The sequence below is a fragment of the Ostrinia furnacalis genome, unplaced genomic scaffold, assembly GCF_004193835.3.
Source record: "Ostrinia furnacalis isolate ACB-3 unplaced genomic scaffold, ASM419383v2 OfSCF7664, whole genome shotgun sequence".
NCBI lineage: Eukaryota > Metazoa > Arthropoda > Insecta > Lepidoptera > Crambidae > Ostrinia > Ostrinia furnacalis.
The window spans coordinates 159,802-177,902 of NW_021137903.1; the positions used below are offsets into that span (position 1 = coordinate 159,802).

Below are 18,101 nucleotides of genomic sequence, written 5' to 3' on the forward strand. Positions count from 1 at the left end.
TTAGTCTCTTATGGATTTCAATCCATAATGACGACATAATAAGCGACATCATTCATCCCAGCCGCGAATGATCGCAATACATCGCCGCTGCAGACGTCACGCTCTGAATAACAATCTTAGATCGCTCAGAAATGTACAGCGAAATTCAAAGTGAACAAACTAATAGATCGATTAGCAAATCCACACTTACTTGCAGAAAGTTAGCAATTGCTATTAAACTTAATCGACGATAACCACAACTTCAAAACGTTATGCTAAAAGTAAAGTCCGCTTTCCAAAATGGAAACCGTAAATTGGCTAGAGTGCAGATTATAAATATAAATATGTGCAAATGTGATGCATAAGTATTTTGATAAGGGCGAGGCCAGATGTGGTTGGTGATGCAAAAGCATGGAGGTCGTCAAGTTTCCGAAGGTCTTCCAAGATACCATATAAGTTATCAATCAAGCACTTGAATAGTAATACCTACTTATTTGGAACTTGTCACCAAACTAACGCTCAAGTGTAATATTGTGTAGGTGGATGATATTTTTGCAACTGTAGCTAACTAGAAAACTTTACGGTTTCACAATATTGTAGTAATTAATTTTCATGTGTGTGTAGATTGAACATAGGTACCTAGGTGATAGGCAAAAAATTCATGGCTCTACATCATCAAATCAAAGAAACAAAAAATCCACAGCGAGTGGTTCTTAGCAGATTACATCTACAACTGACTTCAATTAAATAGGTCTTCGGTCAATCCGTTCAGTCCGAGAATGAACAGAATGAAACAATTATGAAACAAGTGACAGTAAAAAACTTTCAAGTGACAAAGTGATCAATATGGAAACGATAACAAAACAATTGAAGATCCAAAACTTTCAAGTGATGTAGTGGACGATATACTCGTAGATGCTAGTGTCGATGACGGAGGCGGTGGTCGTGGTGACTCGCGACGTGGTCGAGCTCGCGCGACTACTGCAGGCGTGGTGGGAAGGCCTGGTGTTGCTGGGGCGGCTGCTGCTGTGGTATTTTCGTCTACTGCACGAAGCGATATATGGTAGGCAATGAGAAAAGTAACAAAGTGTAGCAAAGCCTTTAAAGATGAAGAATCAATAGATTATAATGTTGATGTCGCAAGGCCTAGTGTTGCTGGGGCGGCTGCTGCTGTGGTATTGTCGCCTACTGCACGAAGCGATGTATGGTAGGCAAACAATGCTAATGTAGCATCCGATCTCAAATTAATCAGGACCAATAGATGCTAGACCTTGGTGACCAAAGTGCTACAACGTGTGAGGCGGCTGCTACTATGCTACTACCAGCTGATGCACCAGGAAATGAGATAGACAGTAATAGGCAACAAAGCTTACTAGCGTCTAGGTCGATCAGGGATAATAGACTGTAGAGTCGATGCAGACCTGATGATTTTGATGTTAGCTGGTCAGTGAGACAAGTCTTGCAACTAAATACGTAAAGTGCATGTAACTCACTAAAATAAAACGTGCACAAACTGTGCTCTACATTTTTATCGTTATCTTAACTAAAACTGATCTTATCAGAAGAACGCGTTATTTGCAGATGATTTCTTTTTTGCTTATACTGAAAGTACATTTTCTTGTAAATGAAGATCATGCCGAATAACATTTGCAAAATTAGGTTATTCTGTTGATTCAACTACAGTTGAGATGAGTGCGCCATTTTACTACCCCTTTAAAATTTAAACCATGATATAGAAAGCTATAAGCCAATGTATGTAAATTTTTTGTCTATAAATTGAGATTCTACTCAAATTAGATGCAACAGTGTCCTATTACCGTTAATAATAATGGGATTTATTTTTATTATTAATTAATATAATCCTATGTTTTCTTATTTCCAGAACTGAAGGCGCCGGCGGCCATGATGGCGCCCAGCGTGTTCCAAAGGACGAAGTCGCCTCGCTCATCTCCAGGGAACTTACCAAGGAAACTACAGGTACCTATACCAAAAAAATATTTTTAATAGTAAAACTGCAAAATATGGAGCACTGACTGAACAAATATTCCAATCTTCCTTCCTAGTTCCAATTCTTGGAACTCCTGGCGACTATTTATTCACCGGTTTGTTATAATAAATTATGTAACATGTTACATTATTTGAATGATGTGGTCATTTTACATTAAATTCAGTCCTCTTTAGCTCTAGCTCTAGCAGTTCCCAGCAACTAGGTACGAGTATTATAATAACGATGCCAGCACAATTATGTCACACAAAAACTCGTGTATAACATTGTTTACATAATGGTCAATTTTATGAACACTTGACCTATTACGACTAATGATTTATTTACATTCCCTTTATCCGCGACCACGATTGTCATTCAGTCTCTATTTTTAGAGATAATTGCTGTCCATCGATTCCAACCGGTATCGATCGCTGTGTCAAGGTTAAGACAATAATACCTTCCATTTACTCAGGCTTTATTAAGTTTCCTGCCTGTTTGTTTCATTTCACATAATATAAAAGAAACTTTTTCACTGCATAAAATAACACTACATAGTATATCTACGAGTATTACTCAACTTTGGTTTTGTCACCTGTTATCCGCTTTGCACTGGAAGTCGGACGTTAACTTCTAACTCCTCCTATGTTCTTCAGATTAATTTCTGTCCTATAACAGTTTAACTTTCCCCCGGGACAAACATGACCTTCACTGGTTGGGTTTTTATTGGCGGTCAAGCTGTAGTACATCCTGGCTACACAGGAGTTGCAGCGTTGGAAACGAGAGGTGGGAATATTGCCGTTACATGATGTACCATACTTTCCTAAATATTATTGGTAATGGTTGATTGATTAATAGTGGTGAAGCAGCGTTTTTTATCTATCTGAGGCTTTTTATTAAAAAATAAGTTTTTCAATTCATCATTCTTAAGTTTGTTTGATTCGGTTGAGCAAAACCCATCTAAGCATCATATCATCATCATCCATCATCTTTATAGCTCGGCTCTGACCATCGATGAGCTCGTCAACAAAAAATAATAGCTTGTTATCGTACGTAACAGCTCATTAGCTCAGCCACTTGGCAATAGATCATAATTATTATTAGTTCTTCAATGAGCAATAGTTTTTTGTAGAGAACCTCTTGATGAAGAAAGTGATAAATAGATAGATAAAAAATTAAAAACTTATTAAATATTGTTATTCAGTAATTTATTTTAATTAAATATTTTTTGTCAAACAGAAACAATAAAACTTACCCAGGGACGGTGGCTACTGATAAAACTTATATTCAGAAACATAAATATTGTCTAAATCGTTGTCCAAAGTTGACATGAGAGACTGGCTGCAATTCCGTATGGAATGGTTGTTACTATACCACCATATTAGTTGTTTATTTATAGAATATTGCTGATGCTAGCAGTGCTAGCCTTAAGTATCCAAAGGTGAGATAAGGCCAATATAAATGACACCAAATTTCACATTCACCACAAAATACCTACAGTACCAGTTAAATATTGGGTAGGTACCTCCTTTACACCACCATCTATAGGACAGACTGCTTCTTAAGTGTTAAACCTTCCTAAATGCTCCTTCTCTCGTACATTCCAGAACGGCGCCGAAGCAGCCGGCGTTGCAGACCCCACGGCTGACTCCAGCCCCGGCAACTCCATCTCAGATGCGGAGAACTTCGAGTGCTACGGAGAAGGCGACGCAGATGCACCTGTTAACACGTCAGTATTGCTGATAGTAACTTAATATGTTGGAAATGTGGTCTATTCCACTATGATCACCTGGATTAGATCTTTATCTTAAAGGCCGGCAACGCACCTGTAACGACCCTGGGTCTGCAGGTGTCTATGGGCGACGGTAATCACTTACCATCAGGTGATCCGTCTGCTCGGTTGCCTCACTATCACATAAAAAAATAAATAAATAAAAAACCCAGGCGAACAAAGTGAACTTTGACTTTGGTAAGAAGTCCACTTTGATCACCTAGGTGATCTCATCCATGGGTGATCATAGGACACCAATGTGTCGCCTAGAGTCAACTTTGATCACCTAGGTGATCAAATCCAGGTGATTAAAGACAGGAAATATAGGGTCCAATTGCACTGGTTCAAAAAAAACTTTAAAAGTCAATAAAAAATAAAAAGTACTCGTACCTCTATGTAGCTATGGGAGTTCTATTTTTTTAAACAAGAATACCAAAAGGCATGATTTGCACAAAATAAATAGAGTAAGGGTATTTTTAAAATTATGTTTAAAAATCATTATCGCACTTTTCATTTCGCAGATTTCGTGCAAGAATTCAAAGATTCGAAAACTGTTTTTAAGTTATTATTTTATACCTGCCTTATTCTGCGAAAAAAAATTTATTAGGTAGTCCCAATTCGTCTTTATTTGATAGCTTTAGAAGAGCCGTAAAAGTTTCTAGTTAAAATAAGATCGTTATTGTTATTCTGAGTAATAATAAGTATTATGTGAAAGTGATTTTAGAAGATTTCATGATCGTAAACGCGGCATGAAACGATTTGAAGAAAACTGGGGAATCGGAACAAGATTGTTTTAATTTTTTACTTTTAGTAAACACCTGCCGCTTTCGTACAATCTGGTAGATTCAAGCATGTTAAGTCCCAGCCAAACTGAGATCAGATAGATACTCGTACACAAAACTTATCAATACACCTAATATCGTGCCGCACCTGGGAATCGAACCCGAAATCGAAATTTACTGAGGAAACCTTCTTCCTTTTAACACCAGGAGGTATGTACCCATTTTACTTACATATTGGTCTACTACTGGCCTGAAACTCCCCATAGTTGGGGTTAGTTAGTTGCAGGGCAATCGAATACCGCGCTTAGCCTCATGATTGGGCCATTGTGCGCGATTTGTGGTTTATCTTCCTACTCTAACCACCCCAGATCCCCTCAAAAAGTGAGCAGCCTGTCTAGGCCTCTATAGGCCTCTTGCAGTGATGCTGCCCACAGTTGGGGTAATAAGACATGCATCGCTGTAGGGTGGATAATGTTTAGTTTTACGGAATTTTCTGAATCCAATTACCTATGCATTGTTAACCTAAAAGTTTTAAAGATGCAAAATGTTTAAATCGACACTAGTATTATATTATCTGTGCCTCGACGTAACTATAAAGATTGTTTTTAAGATCAACCCCGGCTAACAGTAAAAACAGCTTTGATTACATATAATTAAAGCTCAGAATGATGTAATTGTAGCTCGTAATGGCATACGGTTTACAAAGCTACATTAAGGCAGGCAATGATCCCATAAAAAGCTCGGCATCTGATTCAGTTTCATGCGTATCATTATACTCGTAGTTGCTAATGGATGCAAAAAGATCTTTATGCGGATCTCTTACTTTACTACCTATTCTACAACGTGATACCTATTAGATCTCGTTATTTCTAAGAAAAGCAAAAGTAGGTATAGCCCTGTATGATTGTTTCTTACGTGATTTTCATCAAATGTTGCCAAGACGAACTGTACAACTGCACGCAGGAAGATTTAATGAAGGCTACTGACAACGCTGTGTTTGTTGTCGACACGACAAGAAGAAGAAGACGAACCGTATGACATGCTCTGTAAAAGTTATCACATCTCATGTAGAGCCAAGCTTCTAACTTTACACGCCCTAACTCTACACATCAGTCAAACACTGGCAGGGCCTTTGATCACAAAACAAAAATTGAACTAGTGTTAAAAAAAATAACGTTATTGTTTAATTCATTGTTATTGTTGTTAAGGATAATTTAGTTTTTAAGTTTTATCAGGGTTTTACGATAACAATTTTGTTCGCGGGACACATCAGTTTATCACAGAAAGTCATTTTGTGTCTCAGGCAAGAAGATAATTTATTTAATAAGTCAGCTTTCTTTTCGCTGCAATATTTTACGCATCTTATTTGACGGATGGTAAGCTATCATTTCACTAAAAGCATACAAGATGTATCGTCTCACATATTTTTATTACTATACACTCCTGCGCCGCTTCCCTGGCATCGCGCCAAGTTGCTCACACACTTCCCCGTTAAAACGTGATCCCGCGTTAAAATTATAATTAATATTTAGTAAATTAATGAGCAAATTAAAATTATGGCACATCTCAAAATATTTTAAATAAATCATAAATTCTAATAAGCACATAAAATATTGTTTTATGATGACGTAAAAATATTTGAAATAGGCTAAATACATATTAATAAAGTCAAGTTACGTTTCATAAAAAACAGCTTTTTTAAACAAATGGTAAGTTAAACTTAGAACAAAACAAGTGACGGTAGATTTGCAACCTGCTACGTTCACTGATTTACTTTTAAAGAATGCAGGGCACTTTCTTAAAGTTGAACCTTCGAAATGAAGTCCATTTCTCAGCAAAGGCTGTGTGGACGCCCATTGCACCTCCTCAACGGACAGATGATATCAAGAGGTCAGCTGACAGAGACTGGATAAAAAAAGCTTTGTGGCGTATCTTGGTGGGAGCTTATTGGACATAATGTTATTTTACTTAATTTTAAATCTCTTCATTGTTTTTTTTTTGTTCACAGATTAGAAAATGGCACCAGAAGTCCAGGCAGTAACCTGAACAGACATTCCTGGACACGAACTAGTTTAAGGCGGACACCACCTAGGTAATTAAATTAAATTAAAATGTCCATGGCGTTCTATGTATCCGTTTAAGTACTCACAGCTGCCTGTTCACACATTTTAGTGATTTATATCCCATCACAACCAATTTTAAAGCCAAGATAAAAAAGATGACTAATAAAAACGAAAAAATAATAAGAGAACAATTAAATCTTCAAAGTCGTATGTGGGTACATAAACAATAATAAATTACTTTTTTCTGCTTAATTTTGTTTACATGTATTATGCTTTTTATAATTTTGTTTGCGAGCTTTTTCCTTTTTTATGTTCATTTTACTTCCTACTTATAGCACGAATATTTTGCGAAAAAAAATACCTATATTATTTCTCCGACTCAATTGATGTCTCCGACCTCACTTGTACAAGATCTGAAAAATGTGTCAACTCAAAAATTTAATATTTGTGCTATAAGTTTTTTTTGTGCACTGGCGTTGCTTCTCACGTTTGTTTTGTTGTCTGTAGCCATCAAGAGAACCTGCCACATCGGCGATGGGGCTCCATGAGACAGTAAGCTTTTCTATTTGTTTATTTTTTACTGCTGTTACTCATACAACTGCTCACCTTTTGTACTCAATTATTTATACTTATTTCATACCAATAAGCACATAATATTATTATCATTGACAAAAAAAGTTAGAATGTTTATGGGTAACAAAGGCACACTTACTGTAATACTCGTAAAAATGCTCTATTATAATTAAATAATTAGAATTGTTTTCATGAAAGTATAAGCGAATGAAAAAATATCATTTGTGGAAATTCTTTCCTGAAAATGTTATTCTACATGTCCGCTATAAAAATACGTCGTTCTTGTAAGTGTCTGTATGGGTAATGATCAATTGATATAATTTAAGTGTTGTGTTGCTTGAGTAGTCTTATTTTTTTTGGATGTCATGAATTAGATAAAACAAAAGGAAATCGTTGCTAAAATTATAACTGCACTAATTGCAACTCAACAACAGTTTATGTTCAGTCTTTATCTTGCTCTCTTAGAGCTATTGTTAGGAAATTAATCTCGGACACAAATAGATAGGACAAAACTCGCTGTCAATCGCGATCCTATGGATGAGAAGCGATTTCGTAGTGACCACATAGAAACACCTTAAATCTAAATCTGCAAAGGACTTTCGACCTTCTTTATAAGTGTCATTAAGACTATCTAATTTTAATCAGGTGCAAATACAAAATGGCGGTAAGGCATAGTATTGCAAGACAGACACAATGCCCTGCCACTATTTCCAGATTGTCAATGAGTCATGGCAGACTTTGTTTAGCAGGCTGCGACGTGATATTAATTATGTATTTATATTTTGCTAGGGCCTTGTAATACATATTTTAATGTCAGTTTGTTGAACTAAGTGCTAGTAGAAGAGTTGGGTGAAGGCCTGAAAATTATAATGAAAATCCTTTTAGTAGATTTTCCGTCAATATACTTTATATCGTGAAAATTTCCAAAAATTGCAAACTTCTCGAATTGCTATCTTATACTTACATCATTGGTACCAGCATCGAGTTTTCAGTTTTTGACAAATTGTATGTCGAAACAGCCTCTACATGCCACTAGTCTAGACATGCCATTATCTATTTAAAAGCAGAAGCAATATTTTACGTGTCATGTTCATGCCTACCTTATGTGGTTAACCGTACTTTGTCGTTTGAGTCGGAGATCCGAAAAATCCGCGAATTAAAAGGATCTAACACGGATTTAATTATTTTTTTGTTTTTTTTTTTTGCATACAGCCTGTATGAATGCATCTTTAATTTCCTTATTACATTCAAAAACGTGGGCGAACGGGAAACGTTTATCGCACTTTGAGAGGTCATCGCTGCATAAAGACAATGTTTTTTAGAAAGGAACATGTGCATTTGTTTTAATTTTTTCCGAGCCAGTCACACAGTCAAATGTTATTAATATTTTCAAAGTAAATGGCCCCACATTACCGGTAGGTATATCCTTTTAAAAAAATATAATATCTTAACGCATCCAAGTCCAAAATAATTTACATTTTTTATTCTAAACTATCATAACTATATTTTTTTATTCTAGACTGCATTTCACTTAAAATCAGGTGCGATTGCGGTCAGAAAAAGCAAGTAGGTAGCCTTTTTCTGCTTTAAAAAAAATAGCAAGAATTATCCTTGCCCTATTATTTATCGAATATCTTTTTATAATAAAGTATCTAAGATAAAAGTAAAGTGTAATAAGTATTTCAAGGTTTTTCCTATTTAGGTGAAATAACCAAGCATGCGTTTCTTTGCTTACTAGGTTTACTTACATATTTTTGTAATCTGTGGTTGGAACTAAAATTGATTACACGGGCCATAAAAACTGTGAATATTAACTCGGAAATTACATTGTGTAAGTCGTAATAAATTAGTTTTACATACTTACAATATTTTTTCTTTGTAGGCAGTCCTGAATGATAGAGTAGTTATTATATATTTATTTTTACCTATATTTTTGCATCTTTAATGAAAACTTTATCTCTACTGTAAAGAGATAGGGATATTATGGTATCCACAGATAAAAACAATAAGCGGTCCTGATAAAACAGGGCATATCTCCCACACAAACTTTGGACCAAGCAAAAATTAAAGTAGATTGTCCATGATAATTTTTAAAAAAATAGTTTTCGGAAGTGCAAGTGCAGGCTGGTGACAAATTATATTATAGTCATATAGATATAGGTATCATCAAACTCAATATATTCACAAAGTGGACAGATTATCTCATAAAGGTCGAAGACTAATCCGGAAATCTATATTCAGCAGTTGACATCTTGTAGCTGAAATGATGATGATGAAGCTCAATACAAATAAATACGATCAACAATGGGCAAAGGCCATCTATTACAGCATCGGACTCGCAATTTTTACATTGTCTTTGCGGCTCAGATCTACCAAAGCGGTAATGGCTTTCTTTACATCATCGAATTATATTAGTTCTAGTGATGTAACCTCCACTTAACGTCCGCATCTAACCATTTAACTACATCAGTCGGAACATCTGCCAGTCATAAAACACGCGTTACTCACCTGGGTGTAACTTTTAAATAGCTAGAAGTGGGGTAGGTATAAGAACTTTTGATACCTTTAATACTGACAATGAATTTGGAGAGACTGCGACTGTATAATCTCAAAAATGTCCAAATATATGAACTAAAACATTTTTAGCAATTTCTAGATCAAAATAATCTCAAAATACATTGGACTAAATTCTGCGGTTTCAGCGCGTGAAACGCAGCACCGTGCGTTCACCCGTCAAAGCATNTTTTTTTTAAACAGAAACAACTTAGCCAGGGACTAACGTAAATGTGTTTGGGTTTTATAGCAGTACAGAGTGGCCACTGATAAAACTTATATTCAGAAACATAAATATTGTCTAAATCGTTGTCCAAAGTTGACATGAGAGACTGGCTGCAATTCCGTATGGAATGGCCGTACTATACCACCACCATCCATCATAGTTGTTTATTATAGAATATTGCTGATGCTAGCAGTGTTAGCCTCAAGTATCCATAGGTTGATATAAGGCCAATATAAATGACACCAAATTTCCCAATAGCAATTTAGCACATTCACCACAAAATACCTACAGTACCAGTAAAATATTGGGTACTACCTTTACACTACCACCTATATATAGGGTAGACTGCTTCTTAAGTGTTAAACCTTACTAAATGCTACTTCTCTCGTACATTCCAGAACGGCGCCGAAGCAGCCGGCGTTGCAGACCCCACGGCTGACTCCAGCCCTGGCAACTCCATCTCAGATGCAGAGAACTTCGAGTGCTATGGAGAAGGCGACGCAGATGCACCTGTTAACACGTCAGTATTGCTGATAGTAACTTAATATGTTGAAAATGTGGTCTTTTCCACTATGATCACCTGGATTAGATCACCCAGGCGAACAAAGTGAACTTTGACACTTTGGTAAGATGTGCATTTTGATCACCTAGGTGTTCTTATCCATGGGTGATCAAAGGACACCAATGTGTCGCCTAGAGTCAACTTTGATCACCTAGGTGATCAAATCCAGGGGATTAAAGTAGAATAGACCGGAAATGTAGGGTCTAATTGCACTGGTTCAAAAAAAACTTTAAAAGTCAATAGAAAAGTAGTAAGTACTCGTACCTATGTAGCTATGGGAGTTCTATTTTGTTAAACAAGAATACCAAAAGGCATGATTTGGACAAATAGAGTAAGGGTATTTTTTAAATTATGTTTAAAAATAATTATCGCACTTTTCATTTCGCAGATTTCGTGCAAGAATTCAATGATTCGAATACTGTTTTTAAACTATTATTTTATACCTGCCTTGTTCTGCAAAAAAAAAATATTAGGTAGTCCCAATACGTCTTACTTTATAGCTTTAGAAGAGCCATCAAAGTTTCTAGTTAAAATAAGATCGTTGTTGTTATTCTGAGTAATAATATTATGTGAAAGTGATTTTAGAAGATTTCATGATAGTGAACGCGGAACGAACCGATTTAAAGAAAACTGGGGAATCGGAACAAGATTGTTTTAATTTTTTACTTTTGGTAAACATCTACCGCTTTTCGAACATTCTGGTACCTACATTCAAGCATGGAATGTCCCAGCCGAACTGAGATCAGTTAGATCCGTGGTTAGATACTCGTACACAAAACTTATCAATACACCAACATCGTGCCGCACTTGGGAATCGAACCCAAATCGAAAATTACTTACTAAAAAAGTACCTTAAAATAATTAAGGTTTTCTTATTACTCATTTTTAACACAAAGAGGTACTTTACTTACACATCGGTCCACTACTGGCCTGAAAACTCCCCACAGTTGGGGTAATAAGACCTATGGATCGCTGTAGGGTGGATAATGTTTACTCTGCTTTTACGGATTTTTCAGAATCCAATTACCTATTCATTGATAACCTTAAAATTTAAAGAAACAAAATGTTTACCTCGCCGTAACTATAAATATTGTTTTTAAGATCAACCCCGGCTAACAGTAAAAACAGCTTTGATTACATATAATTAAAGCTCAGAATGATGTAATTGCAGCTCGTAATGGCATACGTTTTACAAAGCTACATTAAGGCAGGCAATGATCCCATAAAAAGCTCGGCGTGTGATTCAGTTTCATGCGTATCATTATACTCGTAGTTGCTAATGGATGCAAAAAGATCTTTATGCGGATCTTTTACCTACTCTACAACGTAATACATGGCGTTATTTTATACTAATAAGTGGAAAAATAGATATATCATATACTTTAATATGTTTTGCTACATTTAGTGACTTAGAACCCTTTGTTGAACTTCAGATGCTACCAAAACTTTTTCATGTATGTTGCCAAGACGAACCGTATGACTTGTTCTGTGACAAAGTTATCATCACATCTCATGTAGAGTCAAGCTTCTAACTTTACACGCTCTAATTCTACACATCAGTCAAACACTGGCAGGGCCTTTGATCACAAAACAAAAATTGAAAGTGTTAAAAAGAAAATAAACATTATTGTTTAATTCATTGTTATTGTTGTTAACGATAATTTAGTTTTTAAGTTTTACCAGAGTTCTACGATAGCATTTTTGCTCGCGGGACACACATCAGTTTATCACAGAAAGTCATTTTGTGTCTCAGGCAAGAAGATAATTTATTTAATAAGTCAGCTTTCATTTCGCTGCAATATTTTACGCATCTTATTTGACGGATGGTAGCTATCATTTTACTAAAAGCATACAAGATGTATCGTCTCACATATTTTTATTACTATTACACTCCTGCGCCGCTTATCCTGGCTTCAAGCCAAGTTGCTACGTGTCACACACTTCCCCGTTAAAACGTGATTCCGTGTTAAAATTATAATTAATATTTTGTAAATTAATGAGCAAATTAAAATTATGGCATTTCTCAAAATATGTTAATAAATCTTAAATTCTAATAGGCACATAAAATATTGATTTATGATGACGTAAAAATATTTGAAATAGGCTAAATACATATTAATAAAGTCAAGTTACGTTTCATAAAAAACAGCTTTTTTAAACAAATGGTAAGTTAAAGTTAAACCTTCGAAATTAAGTCCATTTCTCAGCAAAGGCTGTGTGGACGCCCATTGCACCTCCTCAACGGACAGATGATATCAAGAGGTCAGCTGACAGAGACTGGATAAAAAAAGCTTTGTGGCGTATCTTGGTGGGAGCTTATTGGACATAATGTTATTTTACTTAATTTTAAATCTCTTCATTGTTTTTTTTTTGTTCACAGATTAGAAAATGGCACCAGAAGTCCAGGCAGTAACCTGAACAGACATTCCTGGACACGAACTAGTTTAAGGCGGACACCACCTAGGTAATTAAATAAAATTATTTACTTACCTATCAAATTACAGCTGCCTGTATGTACACAATTTTCTAATTTATATCGAGAAAGGTAAAAACAAGTAAAAGAAAGGTTTCCTCAAGTATCAGTGGGTGTACCAATGATACCTAATACCTTTTCTGCTCAATTTTGTTTACATGTATTTTGCTTTCTATAATTTTGTTTGCGAGCTTTTTCCTTTTTATTTTATGTTCATTTTACTTTCCTACTTATAGCACGAATATTTTGCGAAAAAAAAAAAGTTTTTTATTCTATCTCCATTTTACCTTAAGTAATTGTACTCGGTCGAAAAAAGTGCTCAAACATTTAATATTCGTGCTATAAGTTTTTTTTGTGCACTGGCGTTGCTTCTCACGTTTGTTTTGTTGTCTGTAGCCATCAAGAGAACCTGCCACATCGGCGATGGGGCTCCATGAGACAGTAAGCTTTTCTATTTGTTTATTTTTTACTGCTGTTACTCATAAAACTGCTCACCTTTTGTACTCAATTATTTATACTTATTTCATACCAATAAGCACATAATATTATTATCATTGACAAAAAAAGTTAGAATTTTTATGGGTAACAAAGGCACACTTACTGTAATACTCGTAAAAATGCTCTATTATAATTAAATAATTAGAATTGTTTTCATGAAAGTATAAGCGAATGAAAAAATATCATTTGTGGAAATTCTTTCCTGAAAATGTTACTCTACATGTCCGCTATAAAAATACGTCGTTCTTGTAAGTGTCTGTATGGGTAATGATCAATTGATATAATTTAAGTGTTGTGTTGCTTGAGTAGTCTTATTTTTTGTGGATGTCATGAATTAGATAAAACAAATGGAAAACGTTGCTAAAATTATAACTGCACTAATTGCAACTCAACAACAGTTTATGTTCAGTCTTTATCTTCCTCTCTAATCTATTGTTAGGACATTAATCTCGGACACAAATAGATAGGACAGAGTCGTTGTCAATCGCGATCCTATGGACGAGAAGCAATTTCGTAGTGACCACATACAAACACCATTAATTCTAAATCTGCAAAGCACTTTCAACCTTCTTTATAAGTGTCATTAAGACTATCTAATTTTAAGCAGGTGCAAATACAAAATGGCGGTAAGGCATAGTATTGCAAGGCAGAAACAATGCCCTGCCACTATTTCCAGATTGTCAATGAGTCATGGCAGACTTTGTTTAGCAGTCCTGAGACGTGATATTAATTATGTATTTATGTTTTTGCTAGGGCCTTGTAATACATATTTTAATGTCAGTTTGTTGAACTAAGTGCTAGTAGAAGACTTGGGTGAAGGCCTGAAAATTATAATGAAAATCCTTTCAGTAGTTTTTCCGTCAATATACTTGTTTTATATCGTGAAAATTTCCAAAAATTGCATTCCTCGAATTGCTATCTTATACTATCTTATGATTAGTACTTCAGCATCGTGGTTTTCAGTTTTTGACAAATTGTATGTCGAAACAGCCTCTACATGCCACTGGTCTAGACATGCCATTATCTATTTAAAAGCAGAAGCAAATTTTTACGTGTCATGTTCATGTACCTTATGAGGTTAACCGTACTTTGCTGTAAGTGAAATCTCCACACTTTTGGCAGACAATGTTAAATACTTAGTGCAATTTTCAGTAATATAAATAAATAAATTACCTATTGCTGTCCACAGAGAGAGCCTCACATTTTCATTAGCAAAAAGGCTAATCTTTTTGGATGAGTAATGATAAAAATACTAGCATTTTCCGCGGAAACTACTTTGAGTTTACCCATAGTTTCTTAAAATGTAGTAGAATCCGGGAGCGGAGTTTGAAGGTCCGAAAAATCCGCGAATTAAAAGGATCTAACACGGATTTAAAGTATTTTTTGTTTTTTTTTTTGCATACAGCCTGTATGAATGCATCTTTAATTTCCTTATTACATTCAAAAACGTGGGCGAACGGGAAACGTTTATCGCACTTTGAGAGGTCATCGCTGCATAAAGACAATGTTTTTTAGAAAGGAACATGTGCATTTGTTTTAATTTTTTCCGTGCCAGTCGCACAGTCACATCTGTTATTAATATTTTCAAAGTAAATGGGAACACATTACCGGTAGGTATATTCTTTAAAAAAATAATATCTTAACGCATCCAAGTCCAAGACAGTTAAAGTTTTTATTCTAAACTATCTTAACTATCTTTTTTATTCTAGACTGCATCTCACTTAAAATCAACAGATTAGGCAAGTAACCTTTTTCTGATTTAAAAAAATCTTAGCAAAAATCTTGCCCTATTTCATCCTTGAACTAATCTCCAAGTCAACAAAAGCCTCGGATACTAAACTATCCTCACCTATTCCTGACAAGCGCTCTTTGATTGGAGTCTTTTTCAACCCCCTATTTATCGAATATCTTTTTATAATAAATAATCTAAGATAAAAGTAAAGTGTTATAAGTATTTCAAGGTTTTGCCTATTTAGGTGAAATAACCAAGCATGCGTTTCATTTGCTCACTAGGTTTACTTAGGTACATATTTTTGTAATCTGTGGTTGGAACTAAAATTGATTACACGGGCCATAAAAACCGCGAATATCAACTCGGAAATTACATTGTGTAAGTCGTAATAAATTAGTTTTACATACTTACAATATTTTTTCTTTGTAGGCAGTCCTGATAGAGTAGTTATTACATATTTATTTTACCTATATTTTTGCATCTCTAATGAAAACTTTATCTCTACAGTAAAGAGGTAGGGATAATGGTATCCCCAGATAAAAACAATAAGCGGTTCTGATAAAACACGGCATATCTCCCACTCAAACTTTGGACCAAGCAAAAATTAAAGTAGATTGTCCATAATCTACTATATAAAAATAAGTCGGGTTTTCCTCCCTGACGCTATAACTCCAGAACGTACGAACCGATTTCCACGGTTTTGCATTCGTTGGAAAGGTCTCAGGCTCCGTGAGGTTTATAGCAAAGAAAATTCAGGAAAATTTAACAAACGAAATTCCACGCGGGCGGAGCCGCGGCCGGAAAGCTAGTAATTAATGTAAATGAGAGGAAAAATCTGAAAATGGTTATATTTACTCAAAAAAAATCGTTTTCGGAAGTGCAAGGGCTGGTGACAAATTATATTATAGTCAAACAGATATAAGTATCTTCAAACTCAATATATTCACAAAGTGGACAGACTATCTCATAAAGGTCGAAGACTCATCCGGAAATCTATATTCAGCAGTTGACGTCCTGTAGCTGAAATGATGATGATGAAGCTCAATACAAATAAATACGGTCAACAATGGGCAAAGGCCATCTATTACAGCATCAGACTCGCAATTTTTACATTGTCTTTGCGGCTCAGATCTACCAAAGCGGTAATGGCTTTCTTTACATCATCGAATTATATTAGTTCTAGTGACGTAACCTCCACTTAACGTCCGCAACTAACCATTTAAGTACATCAGTCGGAACATCTGCCAGTCATAAACGCGTTACTCACCTGGGTGTAACTTTAAAATAGCTAGAAGTGGGGTATAAGAACTTTTAATATACCTTTAATACTGACAATGAATTTGGAGAGACTGCGACTGTATAATCTCAAAAATGTCCAAATATATGAACTAAAACATTTTTAGCAATTGCTAGATCAAAATAATCTCAAAATACATTGGACTAAATTCAGCGGTTTCAGCGCGTGAAACGCAGCACGGTGCGTCCACCCGCCAAAGCATCTGTTTTTTTGAGAGAGCACTATAGATTCCACTTTTCAGTCAATTTAAAAACCGTTAAATATTTTCAGATATACTTAAGGTATTAGGTATTCTAGTCCTACTAGAAACGACATGCAAAACGGAACATGAAAATGATTTACGATTAGTATTTCTAAACTTTGAATGAAAGTAATCGCTAAACCGTTTGCACCGTGTGTGACAGCAGTTACATGTCCAAACGATAGTGAGTGAAAGCATCTTATAACACAAACCCTTAATTTACCTCGGATAATGAGAAGAAATGAGAAAAAAATTAACAACAGCATCGTGATGTTCGGTCGCACTACGCTTCACACGAGAACACTAATGAAAATCAGCTGCGAGCGTCAACTAAACCGTGCAATTAACATTTTACGAGAATAATTTTACGAGTGCGCCCGCGCCGGATTCTCACCAAGAAAGTGAACTGTTCCACGCGGCCGCGTTCCGTTGCCCAACTGTTGGTGCAACATTCGCACTGTATCCGAGTGGAGCCTAAACATTTTTTGTTAAGTGCGTGAAGGGTATGTTCCTGTTTGGAAAGGCACTCAAATCTTCTTTTGAAGAAGAATCTTCGGTCAGGAATATTTGAAGCTGGAAATTATATGGCTATTAAATCCAACCTCTCTTGTATCTTCAGAGAAAACAGGTTAAAGACAGTTCATAATCCTTACCAATACAAACTATTACTTATTCTGTGGCATTGTGCAGTTCAACGCATGCATTCATGGTCATTTCATTGAGAAATGAATTATATGAATCAGCCGTTCTGCATGAACTCCTTTCCTACGCAATATTAATAAATATATTTAGTCATATAGATAGACCATAGACCATAGCTCAAATATCGCAAGAGCCTACCCAGACACTGTTATTTATATGATTATTTCACGGCAGTTATAAAGATGTTAATGCACAACAAATAACGGCTCATAAACCTGTTTATTGCATCTTTACGTAATAATTTCGCGTCCGCAAATGTGGCTTATTTACTTAGAACTGCCGTAGGCCTGTGTTTTGATAGTGATATGTTTGTTATGGGAGGTCTTGATATGTCGGTGTTTGGCACGAAGTAGACAATAGAAGCAATTGTGACATAACCTGTGCATCGCACGCTGTCATCATTAATTTGTCACGGTCAAATCGCTCGCCGCTCATTTCCCATACATTTTACAAGATTATGAATTAGATTCTTTTGTACACGTGTGAAATTCAATTAATTTCAATTATCTTTCCCAGAGCAATAAAGAAATTCCCACCATTAATCAAACAAATATTGGAGAAAATTTAATCTTCTTGCCAATCTTCTTGCTAAGAATTTTAGCAAAATGTAACAAATTAACTTTGCATAGTTTTATGTACTAACTCCAAGTTCATTCTCGCAAGTT

The 18,101-nt window shown here is 35.4% G+C and overlaps 1 protein-coding gene across 5 annotated transcripts in view; it reads left to right on the top strand.

Moving 5' to 3' along the window:
- nuf (rab11 family-interacting protein nuf) overlaps window positions 1-18,101 on the top strand; it is a 98,857-nt gene that overhangs the window by 39,692 nt on the left and 41,064 nt on the right. For 2 of the 5 annotated variants that reach the window (XM_028322532.1, XM_028322533.1), the window contains 4 exons: window positions 1,862-1,956; window positions 10,330-10,451; window positions 12,874-12,957; window positions 13,363-13,407. In XM_028322532.1, coding sequence (XP_028178333.1) covers window positions 1,882-1,956; window positions 10,330-10,451; window positions 12,874-12,957; window positions 13,363-13,407 — 326 coding nt within the window. In that variant the 5' untranslated portion in view covers window positions 1,862-1,881. Of the gene's footprint in view, window positions 1-766; window positions 1,043-1,861; window positions 1,957-10,329; window positions 10,452-12,873; window positions 12,958-13,362; window positions 13,408-18,101 lie in introns of those variants that run through there. The other 3 variants (XM_028322530.1, XM_028322528.1, XM_028322529.1) reach the window with 3 other exon arrangements.